This window comes from Phoenix dactylifera, chromosome 5 (genome assembly GCF_051530095.1).
Source record: "Phoenix dactylifera cultivar Ajwa chromosome 5, Ajwa_hap1_PhDact_Kaust_v1.1, whole genome shotgun sequence".
NCBI classification, from domain to species: Eukaryota; Viridiplantae; Streptophyta; class Magnoliopsida; order Arecales; family Arecaceae; genus Phoenix; species Phoenix dactylifera.
The window spans coordinates 31317725-31335937 of record NC_143194.1 but is presented as its reverse complement, the minus strand read 5'-3'; the positions used below and the strand labels follow the sequence as shown (position 1 = coordinate 31335937).

The following is an 18213-nucleotide window of genomic DNA, read 5'->3' as shown; positions in this document are numbered from 1 at the left end:
ACAATAAAAAAATTTCTAACTGTTTTCCTTTAGTAGTTTTTCCAATTTTCAGATATATATTGCAAATAATTTACCTTTACTGTGAGTCTCTGGTGAGATAAAAAATCCTAGTTATTAAGTATACCTTTTTAAGTAAATGTAAACATAATTCATAATATTGCTACGGGTTAATGATAGTTTTATCTTTTGTGCTTCCACGTAGCGACCATAATTGTCTCCAGCCTTTCAAGCAAAAATTAAATTGACAATATTAAAGTAGAGACCGGGTATCTTTTACATAGTAGAAGAATTCATCTTTATTTGTATAAATTTATTATTTGATCACCCATTATTTATTTTGAGATCTATATAGATAGATGAATGGTAGTTGCGGATGCTTTGAGATTTTTATGGTGCGTAATTAAACCCTAACCTCGTTGCCAATTCTGTAATTATCTTTAGATCCGGATTCGTGTTTGTATATGGAACATACCAAAGTATAACACAACTGCACTCGCGAAGATGGGTTTTGGGCACGCGGCCTCTCGCTAGCTATAAAAATAGCGGGAGACGCTAAAGGCCGTCCAAGCTTCTATTTAAGTTCTTATCTCCTCCGGAGCAGAACCGGGTCGAGGCCTCGCAAGAAAAGCCATATGAGCGCCACTCCCCAAGGTTTCCCCAAGGGTTCTCCATCGTCCAAGAAACCCTTGATCAAGAAAACCTAGCTCGTCTTTCCTTTCAGCGATGCTCTATTCTCTCCGTCCCTCTTCTCACCTGCCTCTCCGCCGCTTCTTCTGCCACAGCTCCGCTCCGCCGGACATGGCGAGATACCGAGAGGTTTTCGCCAGGAGAATGACCATGGCCGGAATCAAACCCCACCATCGAATCGGTTAGCCGAGCTTCTCCTCTTTCCTCTCTTTCTCTCTCCTCTTGCCTTGATCTTGGTCTGATGAAAGATTTAATGAAGTTCTTCCACGTTTTTCTAAGCTTTGGGAGTCTCTGGTGGACCTGACAGCATGGCGCTGTGTGTCTTGACGGCTGGGTGGAAATCTGAGGGTCGTTTGGGCAAGAATGAAACGTCGAACTTCGTAGACGGGCTTCTGGGAATTATAGTGGACCATAGATTGCGGCCGGAGAGTACAGAGGAGGCAACTCAGGTTCGAAACAGGGTTAATAAGATAGGTAATTTCTACTTTCCTTCGCATCCGTTCTTGAATCTTGGGTTACATTCTTGTTAATGAGTTGGTTTTTGAGATGGTTTTGGATTGTTATTCCAGGAATTCATTGTGAGATTGCATGTTGTGATTGGCCGGATGGGAGGCCTAAGAAAGGTCATTTGCAAGAGGCTGCTCGGGAGATGAGGTGCGTTTGGGTAATTGGGTCCTCATCCTAGGTTGTCAAGAATGTTGTGTCTAATTTCGTGAACTTACTGCATAAGAGTTCAGTAATACTTGTTTCACTTTATTTGTATAAGCTGGAAAAAACTCGCTTTCATTCACTGTATTGCCAAAATGTTTATTATTCAGAATTGGATTTTGACCATCCTCAATTCAATCAATGCTTGGTTAAGTTCATGTACAGACAAATTAGATATAATGAATGCAACATGTCCCTGGTGTTGTCTACTAGAAAAGTAGCTCACTCTTGAAGATTCCCTCAATTTGATAGCTGCAACTTAATCCAAAAACAAATATTATGGCTTACACTGGTAGCCTTTTGGTTCCTTATTATGGCTTACACTTTTGGCCTTTTGGCTCACACTGGTGGCCTTTTGCTTATTTTGACAATTCGAGTTGTCCAGGGAAGTTATTTGAGTCTTGAGAAGCCTTGCTAGATTACTGGCTTAAGCTTTCACTTCGCCAAACAGGAGGACATATGTTCAACTGTAATTGTAAAAATATGGTCTTGTACCACGAATAACTTCCTAGAGAAACTGATCACAACTAGATTACAAAGGAAAAATGGAGTTGGTGGGGGATATTCATAAAAAACCATGTAATCTTATTTCAAAATACTTTGGCATTTGTCAGGAGCTGTTGAAGTAATAAAACAATATTACAACACTTATTACTTTACAAGTGTATGGATGTGCTACACCATCTAAGTAGGTGCATAAGTATTTAACTGATCTTCTGTCCTCTTTAATTGAAGGATGAGTACATGTAACGTGAAACATTAACTTCTAGCCATTGTTATAATAATGACTATTATAATGATGACTAAGTGCACTTACCTGTTGAATGTGTTGATGTAGAAAGATTGAAATCTCCCATGGCCATTATAGGGCATGTCTAGGTTTACAATTGAGAATACTTATGGCAAACTACTCTTGGTAAGATAACCATAATCATAACCATCTAGCTTTGTCCTAACTTTTGGGGTTGACTTTATTATCCTCATTTTCCAAGTATTCCTATTTAGGACCACAGCTGATGTTATTCCAAGTTTTAATTAGGAAAGTGTTACATGGAAATTTACTAATGAAGGCTGAATGGAGCAAGAAGCCAAAGTTTTTTTTGTTGTTGTTGTTGTTGCAAGGGGAGGGGGTTGAAGGAAAATCTTAGCCTAGCTTGTATTCGACGTGGTCACCTGATTAATTTCATATGTATTCAATATGGTTTCTCTGGACATACTAATCAAGTAATGTTTGTGGATGACAACTTTGGGATTCTATAGGCATTAGGAAGCTAAATACGCTGCCAATATGTTTATTATAAAATATAGCAATCACTCATAGTGGAAATAGTATGTCTAAAGATAATGTCAAAGGAAGAATGTTATTGATCAGTTTTTCAAGTTGGAGCATTTGTAACCAAGAGTATGAATGTTTGGATTGACCATGCTCTAGATAAGGACCACTTCTAGATGACACAGGGAGATGTAGACAATAGGCGGAAAGCTGATACCTATAACCATTTATCATCCAAATGTATCCCCCACATCATGCAGTTAGTTCATTGTTACTAGATGATGGCCTTGTTTTGATGCTGTGGTACATTTCTTTAATATCCATATGGTGTTCCAAACTAAATAATTCTAGACAAATAAAATGGCCATCAGCAGGTAGATGGTCTCCATAAGCTACTTGGGCATGTTCTTTAATTGACAGATGATATGCTATAGTGTGGCACCATTGTTACAAACCTAACAAATGGGAAAGCAAGAAATTGAGTGTGGTTGCTAGGATCAAGGGTAAGAGATTAATAGCACGTTTTTTGTACCTTTTTTTTGAATTTAGTTATTTGGTTTATTATTGGAAAACCAAAAAATAATTGACTTGTCTCCACACTCAAAAATTCTTGGGGTCATTTTGTTAAATACCAGAAAATCAAGCCTGTGGTAGATTCACATAAAAGTATATTCTAGTTCTAGAAGACTCATCAGTTTCCTCCAATCTCTTCTTTATCGTAATAATTGTGTGATAAGCCTGCTTGATGAACTGGTGCATGCCTTGTTCCTTCATAAAGAGAGAGAGAAAATCAGACATCTCTAGTATTTCTATTATTTCCCTTTGTTATTCAAAATAAAGAAGTCAAATGCACGTGAATTCCCATATTTCATTATTTGATTTAACTAGCAAGCTCTATGTTATCTGCAGTTCATCATTTGCAGGTGTAAAACACAGTTTGTCAACCTTTTTTTTTTTTTTCTTTTTTTGCTGATAAAGTTTGTCCATCCTGGCCTACTTCACATTACATTTCTGAGCATATACATGCATCTAATGCTTCTTGTTTCATTGTCTTTCTTGCGAACATGGATCTGTGTTTGTCAGCTTTATAACTTAACAATTACTTGTTAAGATGCCAAAATATATTACTTTTCCAGCACATAAGTCTGATTTAAAAGATATCCGACAGAGTTCATAATATTCATTTTATGACCTGTCATAAGTTCTATAACTTGGCTAAACAACATTTTACTTTCATAATATTGATATGATCATTAAGGATGAAACTATCGCCTCTTATTGGTGCATGCAATTCTTCTATCCCACTACTTTCCTTATGATTCTTCTGAATTTTGGCCCAGGTACAAACCAAAAATTGATCTGGTGATTTATCTATGGAATTTGTTAACTCTTATGGGTTATTAATTTCAGGTATCAAATTTTTCAGGGTGTTTGCATTAAGCAACAAATAGGAATCTTGCTTGTTGCCCACCATGCAGATGACCAGGTCTGAGTATATTTTTATACAGGACTGTACATTTGTATGTGCGATGTCTGTGGTTTGTAATTTATTTATCTAATATTGACATCATGTATTAATCCACATGCTTCCTTGACCTGTTTTTCATGGTAACAAGTGCTATGGTAATTTATCACTTGGACCTTTTTATTATAAGAATTTAAAATTATCTAATGTCCTCTGAAAACAATGGATATCTTCTTGTATGAAATGCTGAATTGTAAGATTAATGTTGTCTGCCATGGTTTGCTTATTGATTATTGTGAACTGTCGTGTGGTATGGTGAATGTGTAAATGAAAGTAATTGCGCAGAAACAACAATGTGCCATCATTTCATGAGTGGGGCTCAAAAATTGCAGCATCAGAAGAATTCCTTGAGTCCATTAGATTGCGTGTGACTGTCTCCTTCTTGATTCATGTCTTACTTGCATGCCTTGTTGAATTTCTCAAGTCACTATCATCAAAGCTTATACAACAATTAATGACTATTATAAAGTGTTGAGGTCTGTACCTCGTTCAGTTTTTCAGCTACAGATGTTAAACTAAAATCTCCTTTAATTATGCAAAACTGGCAGTGTCCTATTTCTTTTTCTAGTCCTTACCTCATATGAGATGGAGTAAAACTCTTATGTTGGATTTAGCCTTTGCAGTTCTCAAAACATTGCCTATCTGGGATTTTTCATGCTGCTTTCTTTTAGAAGCATTTTCACTATTCTTGTTTGGATTGATGAACCATTACATTTCAATAAACCATGTAAACTGTGTCTCAGTATACAGCCCAGTGACTTCCATATATTTAGTTAATTTATCACCATGAGTAATATCTTTCCATTGCCGTATATTGTGCATTATATGTATGTACATATGCGTTCTATACAGAGATACCTACATATACACATACAAATCATTCACTCATACATGTATATATTTATGTGTGTGCATGTCTGTGTTCTTTCTATTGTTATTAAACTTGCTTTTGCGTGTATTTTAACATATCTGTCTTTTCACTAAATGAAAAACATCTATATACAGATTGGATAATACTAGATGAGATATAAGTAATATTTCATGTTCTACTCCTGTCTTTTCTGATATTTTGACTTCTCACGGTCTGCAGTAGAAAAAAAATTAGTGTTCTGGTTTTGGCTTGTTTTAGTTGAAGAAAAAAACTTCCTAAATGAAATGAAATTCACTAATCTAACATATAGTTGTGATGCAATGAACAAGGAAGGCTCTTTCGAAATTTAACCTTTCTTCTGAGTCTTCTCAACAAAGATGTAGAAGACCGGGAGGGCCTTCGGTTGGAAGTGAAGTTTATTTAATAACAAAGGGAAAAACTAAAAGTAATGTTCACTTTTGATTAGTTTGCTGTTTTCATCTTAGTATTTTATTTCCTAGTGGAGGGCTTGATTTGTATTTCAATTGTTACTTCATTAAACACTGTTTTGACTTTTTGGAGGGTTTAGCTTTGCAAGTTGGATTTTTTTTTCTTTTCTTTTCGTTTTCTTTGTTGGTGTGGAAAGTGCTGTATTTCTGCTGTTTCTGGAGTAAATTTATCCGGAAGCCCCCCTCTTCAATTATGAGTGCTGCAGGATTCAAAATTTATCTAAATTTGTGGTAGCAAGGCATGTAGTTACTTTAAGTCAGTCTATGCTTAGCTGTAACCTTTTATCTGGCTTATATTTTGTGCTCAATTCTGTATTCTTCTGTCAATCTCTCTCGGTATATTCCTTTGCAGCTCTTCAGTTCAGAAATTCCGAAAAGTATTTCCATATTATAATTATGAAGTTCTGCTTCTTGTTTGAGCTTCTGTGCTCTTTTATGTAATCAGCTGTCTGTCGTGATGTTCAATATTGAATTACACAATACTCATTATTGCTAATGAATGTGTGCTTTTATTGGATTTTTGTGTACTGCAAGTTTGTAACAATGACACTCCTATTAAAGCAGGCTGAACTTTTAATTCTAAGGCTATCTCGCAATAGTGGAGTCCTTGGACTTGCTGGTATGGCATTTGTTTCACAATTATTTGCTACACAAATGAAATGCTTTGGAGAAAATTCAGGCAATAATAGCGTTCTGCTTGTGCGGCCAATGCTTGAATTCTCAAAAGATGACATGTATAAAGTGAGTATACGTATTCTTCTCAAGCATTGCGGGATTTTTTTTTCTTTGTGTTTAGTCTACCATATGAAACTTTCATGTATGGAGACATCAGAAATTGAACTGATTAGCATATTTCTAAAATTTAATATCGTGGACATCACATGGACCGCATATACTTTCTTTGGCCAGAAAAGTTTGATTACTTTATTGTTGAACATGCCTATGCATAAATTTTCAGCCAACTACGAATTTTTTTAAGAATACCTATGAGTACTATGTGTCACTGGATACAACTGGTAAAAAGTGGAATTATGAAAACCTCTCCTTGGGCAGTTGTATTCCTCTACCTTCAAGTTGCAAGGGTATATTTTTTTTTCTTAATTTATTCTGAAAAAGGAACATCAAATAAATGATGCTTTCTGCAGGCAACATGTTTCCTGTGTTGTATCTTAAGATCTATATGCTGTTATGTTGCCCACTTTTGTCTTGTTATGTAGTTGTGTTGCTTTTACTTGTAGGCTTTAATTTTTATATGAGCAAGCTTATTGCAAGGAACAAAAAAAGTATGTGCGGCATCACAATTTAGGTGGATAAATTTTGTTGCTAGTGATTCATATTAGGTTTTTTTGTGCTGCTGGAGAACAAGTGAAGCAGGCAAAATTTCCTTTTTTTGTTTGTCAAAATTTCCTTTCAATAGTATTTACACGTATATCAAGAAAATTTATGCTGTTGTTTGTGTTTTAAATGTTAAAATGCTTTTCAGTTTATCCTGGGAAACAAGCAGTAAATATTTCATGTTTTTATCTACATATGACATGAAGCATTTAGAGTGACATTCTATATCCTCTGGTGAAGGAGCTAGTGTTTTTATCCATGCATGAAGTCAAAATGAAAACATGTGTTTTGGATTATTTTGAGGTTTGTTTCAAGGAAATGACCTGTTTAGATTTTTTTTCCCCTAAAGTTTGCAATCTTTTTTGGGTACTAATTACCTGAGAGGATTATCATTATCTACAGATTTGTCAAGGAAGCAATCAAGAGTGGGTGGAAGATCCAACAAACCAAAGTCCGTTGTTTGCTCGGAACCGAATACGAGCCTGTTTAAGAAGCCTGTCATCATGTAAGTTTCTATATGATGATATAACCGGATTTACAGTGGCATTGCTGGACTAGTACCTTGACAGAAAATATTGGAAGGTTAGGCTAGGTTAGTTTACAGCAATCTCTATAAAAGATATTTGGACTTATTAGTGATAGTGCCAGGGTGTCGCTGTGGAGCATTGTGGATCCACTGGGTGCTTTATGTGTGTGTGTGTGTGTGTTTGTTTGTGGGAGCATGGGGGGATCAGGTGGAGGCACGATAGGGCAATTGCTGCCTCTAATATCCTGGAGTTCTCCAAAAATTGGTAAATTGTATCAGGGGAATTTTGGTTAATTTTTGCCTTCTTGAACATAATGTCAATTTTCTCTTGAAGAGCTGCTTAGTTTTCTAAGAGCATGGAGGCTGCACTCCAAGATCTCCACAAATCCACTCTCTGATTGAAGCCTATCTATTTCTTTCCATGGTAATATTGAACACAAGCTAGTTTTAGAAGTTATATTCTATATATTTTATCATGGCAAGGCTTTTATTGAGTATTGGCGAGTAGAGAAAAGAATTATACCTTGGAAGATGAAGAGGTCATGGGAGCACAATGTAAAAGACAAATCATGCAATCCATTTCCCCACTTTCACTCTCTTGTGTTTCTATTCTCCAATACCTCTCCTAAATATGCACAATTTGGGATTTGAAGAGCACTTTAGTTAGTGCTTGACATATTAGGTTTCACGTTAAGGCTGCTTAATTTTTCTTTTGTAGATGCACTAAGAATAAGTCGCATTCTTGACATGCACCCATTACATGTGGTCTAATGCACAATTTGTTTAAAGTAGCATCTAGCTATAGAAGTTTAAGGTTGAAAGTTAGTCTGTGCTTGAGATAAAGCAATAGTATAAGCTACAAATTTCTTTTAATGGTTAACAGTGCATGTAGGCCATAGCACAGACATTCACCTTGTGTCATTTTCTTTAAGTTTTCTTAGCAAGGTCCGTAATCTCGGCATGGGTATTATATCGGTATGCTATCAATTTGGTATGGTATAGTACATAGTTATGCACCTCAAACCAAGATAGCTCTTAACTTCTTCTTCTTTTTTTTTTACTTATCATGGTACCCTCTGAAACTGGATGGTATGGGTTGGTACATGGATTGTCGTGCCATCTGGTTTGAGGTGCCCGTATTGTATTGGGTGGAAACCAATATGAAACTTAAGTTTGGGTAAGTATACGACTTGTACTATCTTGTACCATCTTATACTAAGGCATACTAAGGTGTGCTGAGGTGTGTATCGACCTGTATTGAAGCATATCGAGATAAAAAAAATGGGAAAAATGGTTAGAAGGTTGGTTCGGTATAGGGAGTGTATTGTACCATACTGAATTGGTAAGGTACCGATATGGTATTCGATATCGAGATTCCGGATTTTAGGTTGGTACAATATGCTACATATCCATTTTCGGACGGTACAAGATGGTTCCACTCAGTTTGGATTGGCTCGACCAATATATCGAACCGAACCTCAGCACCATACCGATATCTTACCGGTATGGCACGGATTGGTACGATAGACCTAATATTAGTTTATTTTTTGTTTAAATGTTCTCAACTTATTAGCAAACTAACTTAGAAGGCGGGGCTACATATAGAAAATTTCTACTTTCTCACTTGAAGATAGGTCAATTTGGCAAGTGTCAAGTTTATAATGGAATTTAAGTTTTGTAGTTAACTATTTCTTTGTTAAATGTACATACATACACACTGTAGTTATGATCTTTTTGAACAAAAACCTGGCTAGGCCACTTCTTTTAAGCACCATCATTGATAATGTAGCTTTTATAAGAAATAATTGGTGAAGTTATCCATATTGCCAATATCAAATGGTTGGAAGAAGGCTTATTTGGAAACTATGGTTATGATACTTCTGCTTGTAAACCTTGCAATTGTAGGAAATCTGAATATCATGCAGCCTTCACCCTTTTCAATGCATTATTTCTTTTTCTCAGATTGAACACTTTCTTTAGGCTTTACCGCATTACACTATCTAGGTGGCATTCTGTCATGAATGACTTCGTGTTTTCTGATAACCAGGCTAGGTTGACCCATGTTGCTTGTCCCTAGATACTGGTTTGAGGTCTGAGATATAACTGGTGAGCTGATTAATAATCAGCTTAGCCTAGTTATTATGAATGTGGTAGTTTCTCTACATGACCAATATGATTTTAGATTGAAAACTGATTCCTTATAAACTATACACTATTTTGTAGCAGAATCTTCACTAGTTCACAGTTTCAAGCTTCCTGCAATTGGGGATCTCCATGTGTTTTTTAAGTAAAAATCTATTTTATATTGTAAAAGATTCCTTTCTGGATACTATCTCGATTTACTGTAAATATTGCATGTCAATCTGTGGCAAATTATAGAAATGATCTTCTGATTTGTCTGTTTCTTTTTCAAATTTTGTTAAATTTAACCATTTTATTGAGATGTTTCTGGCTGCTTTTTCCTTGATTTTCCTTGTTGTCTACTGGACTACATGATTCCACTTGATGGACTGATCTTCCTGGCTTTGTCTCATGCTTGGAAATTAATGGCTTGTTTAGTTGATTAGAAGTGTGAGAAGTGCTAAAAGTGAGTTCAACAAAAGTGAGCTTTTAAAAGGAGGTTCAAGATCTGTGTTTGATACGTTGAAAACACCATATATACATTAATTGTGTCCTCAAACTTTGTGTTTTTGTCTCATTAGACATTTTATTTGCATTCTCCATGCATTTCAAGTTATTATGGCATGAGAGCATACATATGTGTCCAGGACCTTTCTTTGGGAGCTTCTAAAGAACATTATGACATCAGGTGAGAGAGCAGATTAAAATAAACATTTTGGAGTCAGGAAAATATCGTTGATGAGCCATTCTTCTGATTGAAAGATCAGATGTTTCTTTTGTGCTTGAGATATAGTGGACCTTTTTTCTGTGTGCATCACCAGAATCAGGTGAAAATAGAAAATGTTGCTGGCATTTGATGATCTTGGAGAGAGATTGCCTAGTTTGGCTGGATCTACACATTTGTGGAGTAATGCCTGAATTTAGTCTTTCTTGTAGTTCTTCTTTTAACCTTCTTAAAGCATCAAACTAGTCTCATTAGTTTCAGTTTGCCCATGCACATCATTCTCTTACTTTCTCAAATATCTTTTCTATTGGGATTTCCCTTTTTTTTTGTTGATTAACTGAGTCAATTGTGCACACGGGCATATAGCAAGTCTAGATAAGACTGTTCCGTCAAAGTAGGCTTCGCACGTAACTTGCTGCAGAAAACTAGGCTGTCATTACAGATTTTGAAAAGCTCTTTGCAATGCGTAGGAGTTGAAGAATGAGCTAATGTGCATTTGCCTTAAAAAAGAATTATGGATAAGTTACACAGTCCTCGTTCCAAGTAGACTAAATTTTTGAAATTCAACTAAATTGGAATACCCATTTTGGGTGGGTGGGTGGGTGGGGTATAAAAATGCATTTTTAGTTACCATAATTACCTGAAATTTACAAAGGGGCTTTTTTTTTTTCTTATCAAAAGAAGGATGAGTAAGCTCATCTTTTTATTTTTTTATAAATTTCTTTTTTGGTTATGCTAGTTTTCATGAATCCTTAAATTATATGGATACATGTTAATGTAGTTCCATTCAAAATTTAAATGGAACCGTATGAATTTGTCATATGTATGCCTGTGGGTGATTCAGTATTGCATCAGAAAGCTTATTTGCTTTTTCAGTCATGTTCTGCAGTCACTCCATCTTTCACCCATATGAAGGCACATAGATTGTAGTGATAACATATCACAAAGTAAATTGTTGATTGCTTTCATCTGATTGTATTTCTTTTTTTCATATAATGAAAAGAAAATTACTAGTACAATCACAAGCCTTTATTTTACTAGCATCCATTCTCATTGGATAGTTCTTTTTGGCTCATTTATGCAATGGAAGTCATGAGAACTCACATTAACTAATATAATTTCATCACCTCTCTCTTTGTGAAAGGAAGGTACTTTGGCAACCAGACATCATAGATGCTTCTGCTTGTGTATGTTACGGTTTTTTACACCTAAATGACTGAAGGCAAAGCACTTAAATTATTTTTTTCATCCACCTTCACCCAACCAAAAGATCCTAAACAGAAGATGTATCTTAGTTTTATACTTTTTTCTATGCATGATGTGCCCTTATCATAACTGTTCCCACTTGCTGATTCTGCTTCCTAATTTTACTTTTTTGATATCTAGTAATCTTACAGATTCATTTAAATGGTATGGGTCTCTACATTTCTGATCCAGCTTTTGTATGCTAACAGAATCATTCTTAATCCTATTTTTAGGTGTCTTTAGATCAGAACTGCAAGGACTTATCTCTGCTTGCCGGTTAACACGTACATATGTTGACAATATTTGCCATCAGATGATAAGGCACTCTGTTACCATCATGGAGGTTGGTGTCCTTGCACATAGTAAATTTTTAGTATTTAATATATATAGGGAAACCATTTTTGTTAAACTTAAAAATTTATTCTGACCTGGTCAAGAATGCTATCTTATGTTTCAGTATGTTAGTTCTTTTTTGTAAATGACTGATGCACTCGGTAGACTCTTTTTGGGGGCCTTTAATCCTTTTCTGAGTCTGAGAGCTCAGCCCAGACCATATTATACATGACACGTGTATTAGGTGTTGGTTATTGCTTAGTATATTGCTAAGCGTAATAGTTCTTTATATTATCCAGTTTTGATTGAAAATAATTTGCAATAGTGATTGAGGACAGAATTATTTGTAAACTTAAAAGGAGAGTCCCAGTGCTTCTGATTCCTATGAACATTCTTTACATTCCCCTAAAATAAGATCCAGCACTACTCTTTCTAGTATCCCACTTCCATGTTTGACTGTGTCATGTACCTTGGCTTTCTTCACATTGTTGAGTCCTGCCCACAAAGCACATGCAGTCCTACCTTTTTCTTCCCTTCTTCATCTTCTGCTTGCATCCTTGAACTCTCCATTTGGCGTCCATGTCAATGGAACCAACATTGCAATGGAAAGAAGATAAAGTAAATCAGACACGTAACATTTTATTTTTATTTCCTTTTCTTTATGATCTTGTGCTGGTAGAATCTAAAATTTGTCAAGAATAGTCAGTTCTTTGGTTGGTTAATATGATGGGTCTGCATGATGGGCCTATTGTGCCTAAATCATCTGAGAGAAGTAGAGTTTCAGTCTTTAATTTCAGCACAGTGGGCTGTGTTTGTGCCAAGCATGGGCTGGACTCAGCTTTGGCCAGGTGTTGAACAACACAGGCTGGGCACAACTGCATGTGGCCTAGCCAGGCATGCTCAGTATGCATCTCCTGTTGGAAGTAGTTGAAAGTTGGTTAGGTGTGTAGGATATCCACATAGATATCTTTTCAGAGACCATGATAATATGTTTGCTTTTGCAACTCAAATCACCAGCTACTTATTTATTCCAATTGCCCCTGCATTACATGCAGGAAAAAAGCAATGCAATATGGGCACAAAACGTGATCTGTTTTGAGAGTAAGTTGGAGGAAGCTCATGGGTTTCAATGTTGCTTTCTTTGCAACTATCTTTTTTCAAGTCTCTTTAGAAAGGGAACTAAGATATAATAAAAGATAGATGACTAATACTAGTAGGAGAGCATATCGGTTAATTCAATGAAAATGTGACATACAAAATTATGAGCATTATAAAATTAGCATATTTAAAAACTAATAACATCATAGGCAAAATATTGCTTCTGTATCTGTAGGAGCTACTATGAGATATTCTTTTTTCTCGCTATTCTCTAATCTCTTGATGTGCATTATGATCAGTATAACTGGGCAAGTTACCCTCAGATGTTTTTGTAATACTTTGTTTTTACAGCATGGGTATGCTATAGTTGATTTAGAGAAGCTCAATCCATCAGATGTTGAGGATCTTTGTTTATCAAAATTTCTAGCATTGATCTTGCAGGTAACACTGATTATTTATCTTTTAATTTTATTGCTTGCTGTCACATCCTGCACAAGATGATCTTCTGTGCCCCCCTCCCCCCGTGCCCCCCTCTCAACAAAAAAAAAGAATATTGATTTTGTTCACCAGCACTTTGATATTAACTGGATAACTGTCTACAACAGTTCATCTCGCAACGGAATAGGCCAATTCGTGGTAGTATTTCACAGCTGCTACTGGGCTACATCCGCAACATCCCGTGCAAGGTCCATTCAGCTTCACCATTCTGGTATCATATTTTGAATCTTGAATGTTCTCTTACAAATGATTGCCTAAGAGTCTAAGACCCTTTGACAAGTTTTAAGACAATATTAAATTTCTGTTGAATTTTATAATGCGAATTTGAACTTTCATAGTGGGTGCAGTTTGAGATCTTTGTGATTATGCTGATATGCAGTAGTCTCATAGCATAAGTGGTCTATGTGAACAACATTACTAACCTTACTTCATGTTGCCATTGATTAATAGTTAAATTTGTAAAAACTGATATCCATGAAACACTTGCACAAGTGATCAAATTATCTGTCAACAGAGAGGGTGGCGGTGATATCTTGTATCAATGAGCACATACACGCTTGTTTGTCTCCTCTTCTTTCTATTATATTGCACAGCACATTCAGAATATCCACTAGGTGATAAAGTGCCACAACATTTTCGTGATTAGGGCTCCACCATCCTCCAGTTCCTTATTCACTCTGCCTCCTCCATCCAGCTGCTTGAGCTGGTTTTTGCCCCCACTCTCAAGTTCTTTGTCCAGGCTGCCCAGAGGCTATCCATCTCTGCTCTACCCCTTTCTTCCCTTCATCCTTGTTCATCTGCCCCAGTTGGAAGGAGGCAGATGTGGAGAGTGGGGGATGTGGAGCATAGGAGGATGGAGGTGGTGATGGTTAGCTCAGAGGGGAAGATGGAGGTGTTAGGGGATGAGCACAGTTTAGATAAAAGGGTGGCTGGTTGGAGGGTGAGGTCAGGCTAGAGGAAGGTGGGAAGAGAAAATTAGCTGGTCGTGATTACCAACAGTTGCAACTACATTGGGTAGTAGCTATGTGGTGTCACAGTGTAACCTATGAAGGGAAGGAAGGTCTCAAACACCTCTAGGATTGTGATGGAGAGAATTCCTACCATATTTATACTAATTTTCGTGGAGAGCATAAAGTGAGAATTGCTCGGTACAATTCTATTGGTAGGATCTTGTTACTAATCTTGTCAAAAAGAATCCACCATAGGTGCATACACATGCATGCATGTACTTACATATATGACATCCTTGTTTGTGCTAGCATGCATGTAATTTTGCAGGCTGTTAGATTAAGTTTAAGACTAGAATAATCTGTCTATTACATTGTCAAGACCCCTTCTTGATGCTTACTTGGCATTAGTATACAACAGACTGATGGTAGTAACAAACCCAGATGTAAAGGGCGGAGCTTTGAAATCATGCAAATTGGTAGCAGAGGCCATACCATTTTATCTATCATGATTTAGTAACAAAAAATAAGTAGGAAAGGATTTGCAAAGTCAGTCCAATATAAATGGGACTGAGCTTGTTGGTAATAGTTCTTTTGGTTTAGCACCAGTGGATGCACTTTTATTAAACCTGTATGTTCTATGTGATGCAAAATTGGCCTCAAGCAATAATTCTGCATTCAGAAAGAAAGGAATGAGACTGAGCTTGTTGGTAATAGTTCTTTATGTTTAACACTAGTGGATGCACTTCTATTGAATCTGTATGTTCTATTTGATGCAAAATTGGCCTCATGCGGTGACTCTGCATTTAGAAAGAAAGGGCCATGATATTCAATAGCTACCTCCTTAGGAAACTTGCAAATGGTACTGAGCTTGTTGGTAATAGTTTATGTTTAACACTTGTGGATGCACTTCTATGAGGTTCACCAAACCGGTTTGGCACGGCACGGATCTATATCGTGCCTTTTCGGGGCGTATCGACATAGGAAGAGCCAGAGAGCGAGAAAAGGGGAGAGGGAGGGAGGGAGGAAGGAAGGGGGAGGGCGAGGGAGAACCTAACTTTAACTCGAACCAAAGAGAGGGATTTATCGGAATGTGGGCGGGAGAGAGAGAGAGCGCGCGGGGGGGGGGGGGGGGGGGGGGGGGGGGGGGGAGTGAATGTGATTTAAAAGCAGGGGCAGGGGGAGTTTAAGCGAACCTATCTCTGAACCGCTTTAATAGCCTAAATTGTGCTGATCGCTAACCGGTTTGGTTCGGTACATCTTAAACCAGCCGGTTTGGCAAACAATGATGTATTCTATTTGATGCAAGATTGGGCTGAAGCGATGATTCTGCATTTAAAAAGAAATGGCTATGATACTTAATGGTCACCTCCTTTGTTAGTGATCTTGACAACAAATGATGTATATCTGAAAATAATATGATAATATGATCTTCAGTAATATGCCTTCAGTTCACATAAGAGGTGGTAGATCCACAATGTCTCAAATCTCGATGCATTAATTATGCCTTTTTTTCAATACTAAACTTCATCTTTAAGCCATATACGGTCATCTTCATATGTGTGGAAGTGTATTATTTAAGCAGTTTGTCTACATACCTATGGAGAATCAGCAAGCAGTCGGCCCGGGCCTCTGAATAGGCACAAATTATGCTAAAGTGATCTGGGTAGTAATAATTATGTCAAAATGTTATTAGTATTCAGTATTCCAATGGAACTGTTCTTTCTATATCTGAATCCAGTAAATCATGACATTCATGAAAATAAATTCTTGTCTTTTCCATTATGATATATTCAATAAATTTTCTGTATCAGAGTTGCAACTTGTCTAGTTTTGTTGGATCCTTCTTCTTTTTTTTTTGCATATAAACTTTCTGTCCTGCTGTATCCCCCCTTCATTATTTTTGCGGAGATTGCTGTCAGAATTTAATAGCTGGGTTGTTTTGTAGTGATACTGCCATCAATTGTCGAACTTATTTTATACGGGAAAGACACTACATCCTGTTTTTAGAAAGTGCACCATTGATTTTCATATCATTTCCAATCATTCATATCTTTTTTTTGGAACCCCGACAGACCTCCCTTACTGCAGCTGGCTGTTATCTTTGTCCTGCTCCACAGTCCAAGGGCATGAAAATCTTGATCAGTTTTTCTGCTTCCTCACCACAGCCAACTAGAGTGGAGCTTTCATACAAGTGCTCATGTGAAGAACAGCAATCAAAACTGCCTAGCGAGATAGATAAGATAATAATGAGTGCAAAATCATTTTCTGATCAATCAGTCCCAGATGCTTCTATTGTACCCTTTATGCATGCAAAATCTTCTATGACTATTCTAAGTGAAGCAAAGAGGCTGAACCTTATCAGTGAATCAACCTTTAAAAACATTTGCTTGTTGCAAGAGGAAGAACTAGAGAAATTTGGCACCAAGACAGAGGCTAAACTTGATGACCAGTTGAGGGATATGAAGCCTGCTCCAAGCATAACATTAAATCCTGGGGAATCATGCCACTTTATGAGCAGGTTCTTAGTTACATGGAAACTTCGTAAAGATGTTACCGAAGATCAGCTTTCCTGGAATAGAAATCAAGGCCATCTCTGTCAATTTTGCATGATTGATCAGGAGAAAACAGGTGCAGTTAGGCACATGGTCGATGCAGACTGGTTGTTTCTTGCAGAACTTTCTAAGAGCCTGAAAATGGAAGAATGTCAGGACAATTCAAATGCTGCAATATATAATCAGGATGTAGCGCAAAAGGCTCAGTGTTCCAGATACATGCAATTGTCAGCACAGGGAGCTATTCAGGCCTTGAAATCAATTCCAGTTTCTGCAAGAAGAGCATTGCCTGTAATTGCTAATTCTCAGGGTCTACTACTAAGCATACCGGTATGTTCGTGAACAGTATAATATATAACCCAGTTGAGGGCGCTAAGTTACTAGCAGTAGCATTTAAGCTTTCTCATTCTACCATAAGTACAATGTTTTTACAATCTTTCTTTAGTCCTTGATTTATGTATACAAGCAACCAATTTCTTATGACCTTTATATATATAGACTTGTCCCCATGAACAGGATAATAATATGGCTGCCAGAATATCATCATGAAATTTTAAAAATTTGACTGCTAGAATAACATCATGATAATTTTGGAACCTTATTGATCAAGGGTCATTTTACTATATGTATATAAAGATGCCTATGGTCCCTATGCAGGCTAACTGGTTCTATTTATGTTTTATGGCAGAGCATTTGTTTCAGGTGTTGTCCTTGCCTATCAGTAGATGCAGTATTCAGGCCGAGAGTGCCCCTTGGAGGAGGTTACAGTTCATATATTTGACTTCTGCAGGGGTCAGGAGGTTCATCAGTTGTCATGGTAACGCATCCATGGCTTATGCGGTGCTCCAAGTCTGGGTCATCACCTTTGACTCCATGGTGAAGTTGGACAAAAGCTTTGAGAGTACACTCATGCTCACATGATTGGATGATGAAACATCACATTTGAGATCCAACCAGGGACTAACAGCATGGAGACTGCAGAGCTATGTGCGTTGGGTTCTGGGTACAGGGCCGGCATCTCTCGATGAATCATTGCAAGTTGGTAGGCACTATCAGGTTTCTCGTCATCCTGTCGTTTAACTTGTTGGATATCATTAACCAATGTAACGTAAATGTGCTCAGCGTTACTCGTGCAAACAGAATTGTAGGCGAATGTTTCAAATTATGCATATTATAAACTCTGTAGGCTATACTGTATTCGACCGTGTAGAACGAGCATGCATGCCAAAAAGTAGAGCATCCAGATATTGTGTGGGTAACCCACGGTGAACAAGCCAAA

General features: G+C 37.0%; 1 protein-coding gene across 2 annotated transcripts; it reads left to right on the top strand.

The window, feature by feature from the left end:
* Positions 1-489: 489 nt before the first annotated feature.
* On the top strand, positions 490-18131 carry RSY3 (Adenine nucleotide alpha hydrolases-like superfamily protein). Of its 2 annotated transcripts, XM_088722361.2 has the most exons (12): positions 490-868; positions 967-1161; positions 1257-1341; positions 4079-4154; positions 6117-6293; positions 7128-7190; positions 7290-7392; positions 11737-11846; positions 13286-13375; positions 13540-13620; positions 16455-17264; positions 17623-18131. In XM_088722361.2, the coding sequence occupies exons 1-12, from the start codon at positions 724-726 to the stop codon at positions 17713-17715; spliced, it is 2028 nt and encodes a 675-aa protein (XP_088578487.2). In that variant the 5' UTR covers positions 490-723; the 3' UTR covers positions 17716-18131. The 2 variants fall into 2 exon arrangements, with proteins under 2 accessions (XP_088578487.2, XP_008795051.4); XM_008796829.5 differs by lacking the exon at positions 7128-7190.
* Positions 18132-18213: the final 82 nt, after the last annotated feature.

Coding starts and splice junctions, on each gene's coding strand:
- RSY3 (XM_088722361.2), top strand. CDS start 724: ATGCTCTATTCTCTCCGTCCCTCTTCTCACCTGCCTCTCCGCCGCTTC. Junction 1,342..4,078: donor GAGGCTGCTCGGGAGATGAG/GTGCGTTTGGGT, acceptor TATTAATTTCAG/GTATCAAATTTTTCAGGGTG. Junction 17,265..17,622: donor GTCTACTACTAAGCATACCG/GTATGTTCGTGA, acceptor GTTTTATGGCAG/AGCATTTGTTTCAGGTGTTG.